The following is a 14,271-nucleotide window of genomic DNA, read 5'->3' on the forward strand; positions in this document are numbered from 1 at the left end:
GGGAGTATCAATGGCAGAGGAAGGGAAATCCTGTTCTTTGGAGAAGGAGAATATCTGATGTCCTGGAAAGGAAAGCCTCATCCTGGGAACACGTGGTAGAGATGAAGGAACTGAGGAAAAGGGAATAGCATTTTTACAGATTCAGGGTGTCAAGATAGCCATGGGAATTGGTAGTTGTATAAGAGATGTTGATAGGCAGTTTGTCTCCACAGATGGAGACAAAGATATTGAGAAAGGGGAGAGAGATGTCAGAAGTGGACCAAGTGAATTCAAGGATAGGGTGGAAGTTGATGAAATTGACGAGCTCAGAATGAGTGCATGAAGCAGCACCAAGGCAGTTGTCAATGCAGCACAGGAGCAATTGGGGAGTATTACCAGGGAAGGCTTGGAACATGGACTTTTCTACATAGCCAACAAAAAGGCAGGCATACCTAGGGCCCATGCTGGTGTACATAGCTACCCCTTGAGTTTAGAAAAATTGTTGAGGGTGAGGTCCAAGTTCTGGTGGAGGTAGAGGGGACCTGTTTGCATCTTTTGTTGGAAAAAAGTGGAGAGCTGTAAGGCCTTCCTGGTAGGGGACAGAAGCATATCGGGACTGGACCTGCATAGTGAAAATGAGGCAGTCAGAGCCAGGGAATTGAAAGTTTTTGAGGAAATCAGGAGAATGTAAAGTTTTGAGGATGTAGGTGGGAAAGGACTGAATCAAGGAGGCAAGAATGGAAGTTGAGGTATATGGACATGGTGTGTGGGAATAGGGGCAGACAGAGATAATGGCCTACCCAGACAGTCAGGTTTGTATTATCAGTAGATGATGGATTCTTCATTTTGTTGCACTACTGCATCCTGCATGGAGACCAATGAAAAAGCTGATTTTTGCTTAGAGGACTCAAATTTACACTGGGGAATTGACTGGAATCTTGAACCAGGTTAGACCTATTGCAGAATCTGTGACTTTGATGTTGATAAGGCTTGGGAAGGTGCACAAAAGATAAGAAGGTTAGCTACTTTATTTTTGACTATTTTTATATACATTTTATTTTACTTATTAATTTTAATAGAAGTTCTGTATTGGGTGACTACTTTTATTGTTGTGTAGCAGGTTCCTCCAGCAAAATTTGGGCCACTATCTTTTCATGTCTTGGACCACAGTAATCAAATTTAACTAGTGAGATGATTTGGATATGTATTGTTGCTGACCATCTGGTGTCTCACAAGAGATAAATTTGGGCAAACTGAAGCTGAAGGATATATGGGTGAACTAAATTTCATATGGATTTATGTTCTGTGAAAAGTTATGTCACAAGTTATTTCTTTATTAATATCTTTGAGTTAAGTCCTGGTCTTTTCTGCTGGAAAATACATGTGTATGAGTTGAGTAGGCATACGTAGCTAAGGACTCTTGTGATGTGTTAGTACTAATTGGGCATTCACTTGTCAAGTTGTCAGAAGGCCTAGCAAGTTAGAATCTTTGTGGAAGGAAATCTGGAGGGGGATGGGGAGGGGAATGAAATTTCCATAAAAGAAATTAGTTCCGAATCTTGAATTTGCTTAAAAAATAGGTGTTTTGCTGATGTGAGGAAATCTTCATCAAGGTAGTCTGTACAATTAAGGCAGAATGTCAGAATGAAAGAATTTCTGTCCTCCAGGTGTTCTTTTGGCTTAAAATTCTGGACAGCTTTGGACTAACTGCTGGGATTTGAAACACTGATAATATTGAGCTCTTCCCTTATAATTAGCAGGAACCAGCAACTGCTTCACTTCCTTCTCGAGGATCTGGCTTAAATTTGGATGCAGACAACTTGGAGGAATTTGTGCTGAGACCTGCCCCTCGGGGAATAACTATCCAATGCAGGGTCACACGGGACAAGAAAGGAATGGACCGTGGTCTCTATCCAACATACTTCATGCATCTTGAGCGGGATGATGGCAAGAAGGTGAGACAACCTTTGCTTATTATTCTACACTTAAGTGGAAGCAAAGCAAAATTTAAATTCAGCAGTTCTAACAATGATAATAGCACTCAAGCTTTAGTAATCACTCTGTAATTGGCTGATTTATAGCCTGTGAAAAAAAAACCTATAAGCTTGCAGTGTAAACTGTACACAATTATATCCTGTTTTTTTAAACAAAACACCAGAACTGTGCAGTGTAAATTAGCACAAAATTGGAATTTTGACATGGAGCAAAGTTAGCTGGTGTGACCATAGTCATGGAGTCATAGAAAAGTACAGCACAGAAACAGGCCCTTTGGCCCAACTAGTCTGTGCTGAACCATTTAAGCTGCCTACTTTCATTGACCTGCACTGGCACCATAACATTCCATACTCCTACTATCCATGTGCCTGTCCAAATTTCTCTTAAATGTTGAACTTGAGCTCGCATGTACCAGTTGCGCCGGCAGCGCATTCCACACTCTCATGACCCTTTAAATGAAGATGTTTCCTCTCATGTTCCCCTTAAACTTTTAACCTTTCACCCTTAATCCATGAACTCTAGGTGTAGTGCCAGTGGAACCTCAGTGGAAAAAGCCTGCTTACATTTACCCTATCTATATCCCTCATAATTTTGTATACCTCTATCAAACCTCCCCTCACTCTCCTATGTTCCAAGGAATAAGTCCTAACCTATTCAGCCTTGTAACTCGGTAAAAGTGCGAGTTAGAGTTGTATAATAGAGAATATGATGACAAAATAATATCTATAAGGCTCAGATAGTGACATGTTTTGAATTGGATTTTACATTGCAGGCATAATGCTTTCCTTGAGCTGAGAATTTGATAATGCAGCAATAAGAATAAGCAAAATAATGTGCTGAATTTGCAGATGAGTATTTTTTCAGATCAGTTTTTGTGAGTTGGTACAAGTACTTCCTTTTGTCATATTCTTCTGGCAGTGCGGAGAAAGCTTTATTCTGCCTCTGACGTGAGAATTTTTAGAGGTGCCCAGGGTGTGAAGGGATGATATTCCAACTTATGGTTTCTGTGGGAACTTTGTATATCCTACTGGAAATATTTCAGACTGAAAGCCATTGGTATGAAAGGTTGCATACTGTAGCACTAATCCATCACATAATGAACATATTAAATAACTCAATAATCTTGAAAAATAATTTTTATTGACTGTTGTATGACTAATGAAAGGTAAATTGAAGGTACTGATTATGAAAAGAACAATTCTAAATACGCTATTTTTCACAGTTGTTTTTATTAGCTGGAAGAAAAAGGAAAAAAAGCAAAACTTCCAATTATTTAATATCTGTTGATGCAACAGACTTATCTCGAGAAGCTGAAAGCTACATAGGGAAATTAAGGTCAGTGAATTTCAATGAGTGGGTGATATGTACTATATTTTACAAAATCCAGTATAAATATATATGAAAAATAAAAGTATATAGATTTTTGTATAGAGATTAACTTTGCATCAAAAATTAATGTATCATCAACAATTAGTTTTGTCATTAATTGATGAAATACTAAATAGTTACTTATTAATTTTAAATAGTTTGAGTTTAACTGATGTAGTTCAGCTTGATTCTGTGGAATAAAGTTCAGCATGTGAACTATTTTCTGGTGGGGAAAGCTTTTGGGAAAGAATAATCATAAAGCTTAGTTTTGTTATGGAAACAGAAATTTAGAATAAAATTTTTAATCAGAAAAGCATCAATGCAGTGGTTAGGAATTGGAACTGAAGCTCAGTCACAATGCCATAAGTGATGACTGGACAGTTTTTCATGAGGTGAATTAGGTGCCTATGAACAAATCTTTGAAGGTGGAAGGACAGGTTAAAAATGCAACATGAAAAAAGTATGTCGGATCAAAGACTTAATAAATAGATCAAAGAGTGCACAAATAAGGAAGTTTGGTTGACCACCTACAAAAAAAAACTTGTTCCACTAAAGCATTATTGTGTTCTATTCTGTATAGTTCACCATTGGAAGGATACAACTGCTTTAGGCAGTGTACAAAACTGATATAATGGAATGATTGCAGCATTAGACCAGTGAAATCAAGAGACTGGAAAAGCTGAGGTTGTTTCCTCAGAGGAAATAAGGTTGCAATGTAATTTGCTGGAACTATTTAAAATTCAGACTAATGAATTGTATGAAACTGTTTTCATTGACTTTAGGATGGAGAATCAGAGGACTTAGCTTTAAAATGATTAACAAATTAATTAAAGGTGACAAAACATTTAAAAAAACATGGCTAGAAGTTGTGATCTGGAATTCACTGTCTAAAAGAGATGTTGATGCAGTGTCAATAAAAGGAATTTAATATTTTCTTAAAGTTTATAAAAAAAAAAGATGGGAAACATCCTGGGAAATTGGGTCTAATTGATTGTTCTTGCAAAAAATATTAGAATGGGCTCAATGGCTCATATGTCTCCTATGCTATAATATTATAATTCTTCTTGACTTGATTTGGAAGTGGTTCTTACTGATTGGAGTCAAGTGTAAATGTTTTTTTTTCTCTGTATATAATGTTGCTAAAAACCAGTGCAATGGGTAAAACTAAACATCATCTCCTGAGGATGTCGTGACTCCAGAAAGTATGTATTTACAAGAGTACAATACACTATTAATCAATAGAGTTTGCACTCTTAAATCGTTTTCTTTGGGATTTGCTGAATAAATGGGAATACCATTTGGGAATCTAAGAATATATGCTGTAAATGATGCCTATTATTGTGTTGGTTTTCTTTTCAATTAGGTCAAATTTAATGGGAACTAAGTTTACAATCTATGATAATGGAATAAATCCTGCAAAAGCAGTTGGATTACTTGATGAAGCCAATACCAGGCAAGAATTAGCTGCAATTTGCTATGTAAGTGTATCATATTTTATCATTCTAAGAACAATTGATTACTTTTCCTAGTCTTCGAAAGAGTAGCTTAAATCTTCCAAGTGCCTCATAGATGAATAAGTATTTTGAATTTATTTTTATAAACATGTCCTGAAAATTGTGTAATTCTTTTTATTGCTTAGAAGTTAAATAAGTTGCCATTATTAGTCAATAAAATAATATGGACTCCCAAAGATGAATGTAATTTTATGTCATGATGCAAAAATATGGAGCTAACTGCTAGAAGATGTAACCATTTGAAACCTAGGTACAGTGTTTAAATTGAGTGAGCTAGTGCATGGAATAATCAAGCAACAGTCTGACATAGTTGTCCTCACAGAATCGTGTCAAAGTTTCCTTATTTATTCTTGCATGTATTCTGTCCTATTGATGTAGCAGAATCACCAGGAGCAGTATGGCAGAATACATGTGGGAAGGTATAGCCTGGTGGTCTTCAACATGTTCTCCAAACCTCTTGAAGTCTTATGACATCAAGTCAAAAATGGGCAAGAGAACATCTTCTCATGATCACTTCACATACTCACTTAGCTGTTGAAAGCAGCAAAAATATGAATTGTACTCTGATTTGTAAACTTGAATGTCCAATACTAAAAGTAGTAGTGGTATTGCTCTTGGTATACCTGTGAGTTTAGAAGAGCATATCTGCTCGATTGTCCTGTGGCAGGAAGTAAATGAAATGATATTCGGATTAACCCATTTAACTGTCACCAGTTTTACCTATGGAAGATGCATCTGTCCATGAAAGTATTGGCCAAGTTGATCCCTGCATAGGACCATGTGAAGAGTAAGTCTTGACTTCACTCTATAAGAACATCCTCCATTATGTTGTTTAGCATCATTCAAAAATGGCCCTAAGTGGCAACCAAAATGTAACTTACCACAATCTGTAACATCACAGCATGGCATATCTCTTGCTGTATTGATATTAGTCAAAACAGGGAATAAACCACGATTCAATGAGAAGTGCAGAGGAGCATACCAGGAGCAACCCCTGAAAATGAGGTGCTAATCTAGTGAGCCTGCAACACCCAGCTCCAGACCTCATCAAAATTTTTGTCCAAATGTGGACAGCTATGTTCCTAAATAGCTGAGAGGGACTTGCTGTAACATGGGGTAAACATTGCACCCCATGAGACTGTTTTCATTGACTTTATGATGGAGAATCAGGGACTTAACTTTAAGACCATCAAGGAGCTCTGATGAAATTAGTCAGTCATCCCAACTCTGCAAAATCAAATAGTGGTTAGTCATGTGCTTACCTTCATAGGTCAGGGCACAGGCTACAAAAACCAGGAGGTAACATTACAAAGTCACAGACCCACACTTTGGAGTCTTGTATGCAGTCACAATACAGAAAGGATGCATTTGCACCAATAAGAATGCAGGGAACATTCATCAAGGTGTTGCCTGGATTGGAGTGCTTTATCCATGAGGAGAGATTGGATAGATTGGGGTTGTTTTCCCTGGAGTGTAAGAGGCTGAGAGATAACCTGAGAGAGGCATGCAATATTTTAGAAAATATAGATGAGGTAAATAGTCAGAATCATTTCCCCTTGGTATGGGTATGAAAAGCAAGAGGCCATTGATTTAAGGTGAAGGGAAAGAGTTTTAAAGGAATCTGAGGACTAGATTTTACACAGACTGGTTGATATCTAAACTATGCCACCAGAAAGAATGTTGGAAACTGATACAATCACGACATTTAAGAGACATTTAGTCATGTACAGAAGATTATTGACCAAATGTGGGCATATCTGCTCAGTGTACATGGGCAGAAAGGTCAGATTGGATGTGATAGGCCTGTTGGGCTTGAAATTCTGCCCTGTGTTCGTTTAGGAAGAGAGACAACTAACATCGGAATATTACAAAACGTGGCTTTATTGCAGAATTCGTAACTGGCACAGCGAATCCACGGAGTCGCTGGAGAAGGCGTTCTGTTTTCCCCTTACAATCTGCTCTTATTTATACCCCTTTTCCCCCCAGCACAACCCCGCTACATATTAGGTAATATCGGGCACTTGTGTCCATCTTATTGGCCCGCAGCCATATGCTCACGAGTTACCTGTTTCTTTTGTTTACTGAATCGCGTGACACTAATGGTATCGGTGTAGCGGGGTCCCCAGTTTCGCTCCCCCCTCCCTCGCATTCCGGCCTCCTAACATTATGTGTGTTACGTGAGCCACTCCTGACCTGTAATGGCAGTCTCGAATTAACCCCAACACTCCCTCCCTTGGCCTCCCAGAGGCCACATCCCCACATCCCTTACAATCTTTTCCGCGGCTGCCGGGATCAGGCAGAGAGGTGAGCGTCCCCCGGCACTCTTTGGCGTGTCCTCCCTATTTGCTTATCCTGATTTGTCCGACCTAGGGTCACAAAATATGGGTAGGGGTTCCCTAAACATCCGCAATTTTTACAAGTAGCATGCAACATTTCAGAAAACTTAATCAATAACAAATTCACAATCCCCCCCTTGCCATGGTCCATTTCAGTCCGTGTCCTCACATAGCGCGTCCGCTTTCCGGGAGGGCCGTGTCCTCCCCTTCCACCGGGAACAAGGGTGCCTGGTACGCCGGTGGAGGTCCATTCTTTCCAGTCAAGGCTCGATCTATAGTCCGGATGACTAGGGTCCTAATACAGGGTATGCAACAACAACCACACGTGATAAAGATAGCAATTTAAATAGACAGTCCTAGAGCCGACTGTCCCAGAAACGCTCCCCACTTGCCAGAGATCTTATTTAGCCAGTAGAAAATGATGCCAGTTATTGTCCCCCTCCCTTCTTACCTTTTAATGCCCTGTTGGGAGACCTCGGTGACAGGGTATGGACCATGCCACCGTTTTCCGTTCCAGGTGAGCTTCCCCGGGCCTCGGAGGAACACTTCCACTCCTACCTTGATGGTGTCCGACCCCTGCGGCTGCTCACTGTTAGATTATTGAACTCGCACAGTTATCAATTTTACCATATTTCTAAAAACTCTCATATACTCTGTTACTCAACACACCAATGTCTGAGTTTTGGTAACTCGAAATTGAAGTGCTCCATGGCTCCCTAGTACACAGAGAGGATCAAATGTGGGACGGTCGCCTTTCAAAACCTGACCTTCGCGTGGGAAATTTCTCCTCTTAACAACCAGTCTAAGGTAGGCGCCGTCAGTATCCCTGTGTACTACGGTGTACCGCGACACTTTTCTCCTCACTCCTGAGACTTTTATGCCCATCGTGGGCGGCGGGTACCCTCACTCAGAAGACTTTTCCACGGGCGGAGAATTTTCCTAAAAACAGATAAGAGTTAGTACTTACCAGTCACGATTCTGCACCGGGAATGATCTCTCCCAGGGTAATTTGGGGTTGGTGAGGATCCGTCAGCAGACAAGATCTAACTCAGTGATTTAACTACCTAGTGGAAGTCTTTGATATAACAGGCACTTCCTGACCTTAGTCGAGCTTGCGGCCGCAAGTTGTCTGCCGTCGGACCCGCCAGCCTGTGTTGTCTCTCCCTCCCCACGTCGGGGTCACCAAATGTTGGGCTTGAAATTCTGCCCTGTGTTCGTTTAGGAAGAGAGACAACTAACACCGGAATATTACAAAACGTGGCTTTATTGCAGAATTCGTAACTGGCACAGCGAATCCACGGAGTCGCTGGAGAAGGCGTTCTGTTTTCCCCTTACAATCTGCTCTTATTTATACCCCTTTTCCCCCCAGCACAACCCCGCTACATATTAGGTAATATCGGGCACTTGTGTCCATCTTATTGGCCCGCAGCCATATGCTCACGAGTTACCTGTTTCTTTTGTTTACTGAATCGCGTGACACTAATGGTATCGGTGTAGCGGGGTCCCCAGTTTCGCTCCCCCCTCCCTCGCATTCCGGCCTCCTAACATTATGTGTGTTACGTGAGCCACTCCTGACCTGTAATGGCAGTCTCGAATTAACCCCAACAGGCCAAAGGGCCTGTTTCTATGCTGTACAACTTTTGACTCTATAAGCTACTGGAGGAGTTCCTCAAGGGATTATTCAGAAGAGAGGTGTTTATCAATAACTTCACATTGTACTAATCTTACTGTAATTCTTCAATGATCTGGAACGTTAACTGTTTCTCACTCAATAGATGATGCCTGACCTGACGTTTCCTTGAATTTCCTGTTCTTTTTTAATTGAATTGAATTGGTTTATTATTGCCATGTGTACCAAGGTACAGTGTAAAGCTTATTTTACACGCTGTTCATATAGATCAAATCATTACACATTGCATTGAAGTAGTGCAAGATCAAACAGTAACAGTGTAGAATAAAGAGTAACAGCTACTGCAGCTTCTTGGTTATTTTAATTTTCTTTTAACCTACTTTCTTCCTATATGAATTATTCTTAACCCTACTATCTTCCCCACACATTTGCCCCTTTTAATGTTCATTTGGACCTTGGCTTCAACCATAAGTGGTTTTGTATCCCAGCATTTCCCTTGCTGTCACAGTTGTATCATGGTCAAAAAATTATAACCATTGAGACTTTTTTTAAAATTTAGCCCTAACACCGCTTGACAACTTTGCTGTCTCCCTGACTCTGATATAAACCACAGCGTTTATCATGTTCTGCTATGCTCCACCCACCACCTCATTTCTGGTCAGCCTGCACATCCAAGTGCTACTGTCAGAATTCAAGCTATCCTTCCAATAATCTTAATTCTTAGAGGTTGCAACTACATTGCAGATCCAATTTATTTTTGTATACCAACTTTCAAATTAACCTCATTCTAATCCTGCACTTCCCCTGAGGTATATCTGAAGTCAGAAAGAGCATGACGAGATTTTGTTGCTCCTTTATGTGAGAGTGTTTGCAATCCACATGCAGCACAGTGACTTTGGGTATAAAGATATTCAGGATGGTCAAACCTGCTTTCATACACCACCAACTGTCACGGTAAACAGCATACAATAAACGTGCAACCTTTTGAGCCTTTATAGAAGCTTTTTTCTTTAATTTAAAGTAATTGATTGGTGCAAGATTTTAAATTCTGTTAATTCAAGTTTGCAAGCACCATTATGGATAATTAATAGCACCTTTTTCCCACTCTTCACCTTATTCCACTCTGACTGCTTCTTAACTAAGCAATCTGGTAATACAGGTACCAAGTTACTGGTCCTGTGCTTGACAGGTGCAGTGTCTGTGAAATGTGGAGGTTTTGGCATGTCTGTTCAATAATATTGTCTTAAATCGTTCATGTTAAACTTGTATTTCTCTCCAGGAGACCAATGTCCTTGGATTTAAAGGGCCAAGGAAAATGACTGTTGTCATTCCAGGGATGAATGTGAATCATGAACGGGTCCCCATTAAACCTCGCAATGTAAGCTATTAAGAAATTGTAACAAATAGATATTTTAATTTACAAAGATGTAAGTAATCATAACACTTAAATATAAAGAAAATATGCCAAGTGCATGTCGATATTCCGGTCAAGATGGCATCAAGCTGTGGTCTCCATTGGGTCACGGCTCAAACTGAGTTGTTTTTTTTTTAAAGGATTTTTTGGGGGTTCACAGGGATGGTGTTGGGGACAGGGAGGGGAGTTAGGGATCAAATTAAGGTTTATGGACAAGGATGTAGAGAAGTTTGATGATAGACCAGAGTCAAAGCCTCCCCTCCAGATTCGAAGGCCAGCAACGTGGACATGGTCCAATGTCAAGCAGGCAGACCAGGGAGGACAGGGTGCCCATAGATATACAAGTGAGTGAGACAAAAGTTTGAGGTCTAGTGTTCGTGGTCCCATCATTGAGTCCAGAGCTCAAGGCTTGGAGTTTGGATCCACATCCAGAGTCCTCATTTGTTGGGATCAACAAATCCTGGGTCGGTGCCGAAGTGTTAATCAGGGGTCTAGATCAAAGCCTGAGGTCAATTGGAAGTCCAGAAGTTGATCATAAGTTCAGAAGTCGAGGCTGGAATATCCATTAAAAGTCCAGAACTCGAAGCCTGATGGTCAGAACCCCGAATCTACGAATCTCTGCGAGTCCACTGGGGAAGTTGAAGACCCAAATGGTGGTAAGTCAGCCTAAGGCTGAAAATAGCCTGTCCTGGGATTAGAAGATTGTCCATGTTCATGCGTGGGTGAGTAGGAGGGATGAACGAGTCTTGGTTTGCAGTTGTTGGTTTACCACGTGGTATGTTCTGTTGTGTTCTGAGTTGTTCTGTGAGCATGCTTTGCTAGCACCGCAATGTGTGGCACAATTGTGAGCTGCCCCCAGCACATTCATGGGTGTGTTGGTTGTTTACGCACTTCACTGTATGTTTTGATATACATGCGATAGATAGATCTGATTAGACTAAGATGGCGCTGGCGTACATCGGCAACTCTGTGGGTTGTAGGAAATTGTATCAGCTTTCCTCTTAAATATACTCCTTTTGAACTACTTTCGCTGCAACCTTCAGCACGTAAATTTTCTTTTAACAACGGACTACAGAATTGTATCAATGATCTTCAGATCTCATGTTCGACAGTTAAATGCGGAGCCGTTAAGTGTGGCAGCTTTAAGGGGTGCCTTTAACACGTGGCATTCGAGGTAGAATTCAGACCAAGCTGAAACGCAGGGGGATGAGGCCTCTCCTACCAAGCATCTTGTCAGTGAATGTTCAGTCACTTGAAAATAAGATTGATGATATCAAAGCAAGGCTGCTGTATCAGAGGTAGATGAGGCAGATATCAATTCTTGTTGCATTGAGATTTGGTTAACTACAAACACAACGGACGCCACTATCCGACCAGAAGGTTTTACGGTTTTCAGAATGGATTGAACCTTGAACTCTGGTAAGGAAAAATGTGACAGAGTATGCTTTTTAGTCAATTCTCATAGGTTCACGGATGTTAGAGTTATGTCAGTTTCTTGTTCCCCTGACTTAGAACAACTAATGATTATTTGTAGACCATTCTACTTGCTTCGGTAGTTGTCATCCATGATCCATTTACATACCAGCAGCGGATGATTATAATCAAGCATTTACGAAACTGCACAATGCTGTTCCGTAAACAAGAAATAGCCTCAATACCCCCTTGTGCAATTGGATCCTGGATTTCCTCACTTGTAAACTTCAGTTAGCTTGGATTGGCAAAAACATCTCCCCACAATCTCCATCTGCACAGGAGCACTGCAGGGATGTGTACTTAGCCCCTTGCTCACTTTACACCTATGACTGTGGGGCTAAGTACAACTCTAGCACCATATACAAGTTTGCAAATGACATCACTGTATCAAAGGGGGTGATGGATCAGCATACAGGAGGGACTTTGAAAACTTGGCTGAGTGGTGTAATAACATCAACCTCTCACTCACTGTCAATAAGACCAAGGAACTGATTGTAGACTTCAGGAGAGGGAACCCAGAGGTAATGAACTAGTAATCATCGGAAGATCAGAGGTGGAGAGGGACAGTAACTTTAAATTCCTGGCTGTCACCATTTCAAACGACCTGTCCTGGACCCATCATATAAATATAATTATGAACAAAGCACAACAGCACCTCTACTTCCTCAGGAATCTGTGGAGGTTAGGCATGTCATCAAAAACCCTGGCAAACCTCTATAGATGTGTGGTGACTGGCTGCATTACAGCCTGGTACGAGAAAACCAATGCTTTATGAGCGGAAAATCCTACAAAAGGTAGTGGATTTGCCCCATCGTGGGTAAAACACTCCCAACCATTGAGCACATCTACATGAAATGTTACTGTAGAAAAGCAGCATCCATCATCAGAGATCCTCACCACCCAGGCCAGGCTCTTTTCTCACTGCTGCCATCAGGTAGAAGGTACAGGTCCATCAGGACCTGCACCACCAGGTTCAAAAACGGTTACTACTGCTCAACTATCAGGCTCTTGAACAAAAGGAGATAGCTTCACTCATTTAAGGACTCTTTTATATTGTTATTTCATGCTCATTATTTATTACTATTTATTTATATCTGTGTTTTCACAGTTACTTTATATTTGCTGATATTTACAGTCATAGATACTGTTCTATAGATTTGCTGAGTATGCCCGCAGAATAAGAATCTCAGGGTTGTACGTGGTGACATGTATGTACTCTGATAATAAATTTTACTTTGAACTTTGAATTTGAATATGTAAGGGTTTTAAATTAGTTTGACAGCCATTGTGGTAATTAAATATGAATTAAATAGAATATTGTAAGGATCACAGATGGTACAGTGGAGGAAGGATAACAGAATATTTAAAACATTGAGGTTATGTTCATATTACATATTATAAGACCATAAGACATAGGAGCAGAATTAGGCTATCTGGCCCATCGAGTCTGCTCCGCCATTCAATCATAGTTGATCCTTTTTTCTATTTCCTCCGTAACCCCAGTTCCTGGCCTTCTATGCGTAATCTTTGATGCCATATCCAATCAAGAACCTATCAATCTCTGCCTTAAATGCATCCAACGACCTGGCCTCCACAGCTGCATGTGGCAACAAATTCCTTAAATTCACCACCCTTTGGCTAAAGAAATTTCTCTGCATCTCTGTTTTGAAAGGGCGCCCCTCTGTCCTGAGGTTGTGCACTCTTGTCTTAGACACTCCCACCATGGGAAACATCCTTTCTACATCTGCTCTGTCTAGGCCTTTCAACTTTTGAAAGGTTTTAATGAGATTCTCCCCCTCATCCTTCTGAATTCCAGCGAGTACAGATCCTGAGTCATCAAACGTTCATCGTACGATAACCCTTTCATTCCTGCAATCATCCTTGTGAACCTCCTCTGGACCCTCTCCATCCTTTCTAAGATGAGGGGCCCAAAACTGTTCACAGTGCTCAAGGTGAGCCCTCATCAGTGCCTCAGCATCTCATCCTTGCTCTTGTATTTAAGACCTCTTGGAATGAATGCTAACATGGCATTTGACTTCCTCACCACCGCTTGGACCTGCAAGTTAACCTTTAGGGTGTTCTGCACAAGGACTCCCAAGTCCCTCTGATTCTCAGATTCCTTGATTTTCTCCCCGTTTAGAAAATAGTCCGTACATTTTTATTATGACCAAAGTACATGACCATGCATTTTCTAACATTGTATTTCATTTGCCACTTTCTTGCCTATTCTCATAATCTAAGTCCTTCTGCATCCTATTTGTTTCCTCAACACTACCTGCCCATCCACCAATCTTCTTATCATCTGCAAAGTTGGCAACAAAGCCATCTTTTCCATCGTGTAAATCATTTATATACAGCATAAGAAGAAGTGGTCTCAACACTGACCCCTGCGAAACACCACTAGCCACTGGCAGCCAACCAGAAAAGGATCCTTTTATTCCCCACCAAGTACTCCATCACCTCATCCTTAACAATTGATTCTCACATCTTCCTAACCACTGGTCTATAATTTCCTTTCTGCTGCCTTCCTCCTTTCTTAAGAGTGGAGTAATATTTGCAGTT

General features: G+C 40.7%; 1 protein-coding gene across 7 annotated transcripts in view; it reads left to right on the plus strand.

Annotated features, from left to right (window-relative positions):
• tulp3 (TUB like protein 3) overlaps positions 1-14,271 on the plus strand; it is a 78,989-nt gene that overhangs the window by 47,472 nt on the left and 17,246 nt on the right. For 5 of the 7 annotated variants that reach the window (XM_073059361.1, XM_073059363.1, XM_073059359.1 and 2 more), the window contains 4 exons: positions 1,737-1,934; positions 3,197-3,309; positions 4,706-4,820; positions 10,102-10,200. In XM_073059361.1, the coding sequence (XP_072915462.1) occupies positions 1,737-1,934; positions 3,197-3,309; positions 4,706-4,820; positions 10,102-10,200 (525 nt within the window). The remainder of the gene's footprint in view (positions 1-1,736; positions 1,935-3,196; positions 3,310-4,705; positions 4,821-10,101; positions 10,201-14,271) is intronic. The other 2 variants (XM_073059364.1, XM_073059360.1) reach the window with 1 other exon arrangement.

The sequence above is a fragment of the Hemitrygon akajei genome, chromosome 10 (assembly GCF_048418815.1).
Source record: "Hemitrygon akajei chromosome 10, sHemAka1.3, whole genome shotgun sequence".
Taxonomy (NCBI): domain Eukaryota; kingdom Metazoa; phylum Chordata; class Chondrichthyes; order Myliobatiformes; family Dasyatidae; genus Hemitrygon; species Hemitrygon akajei.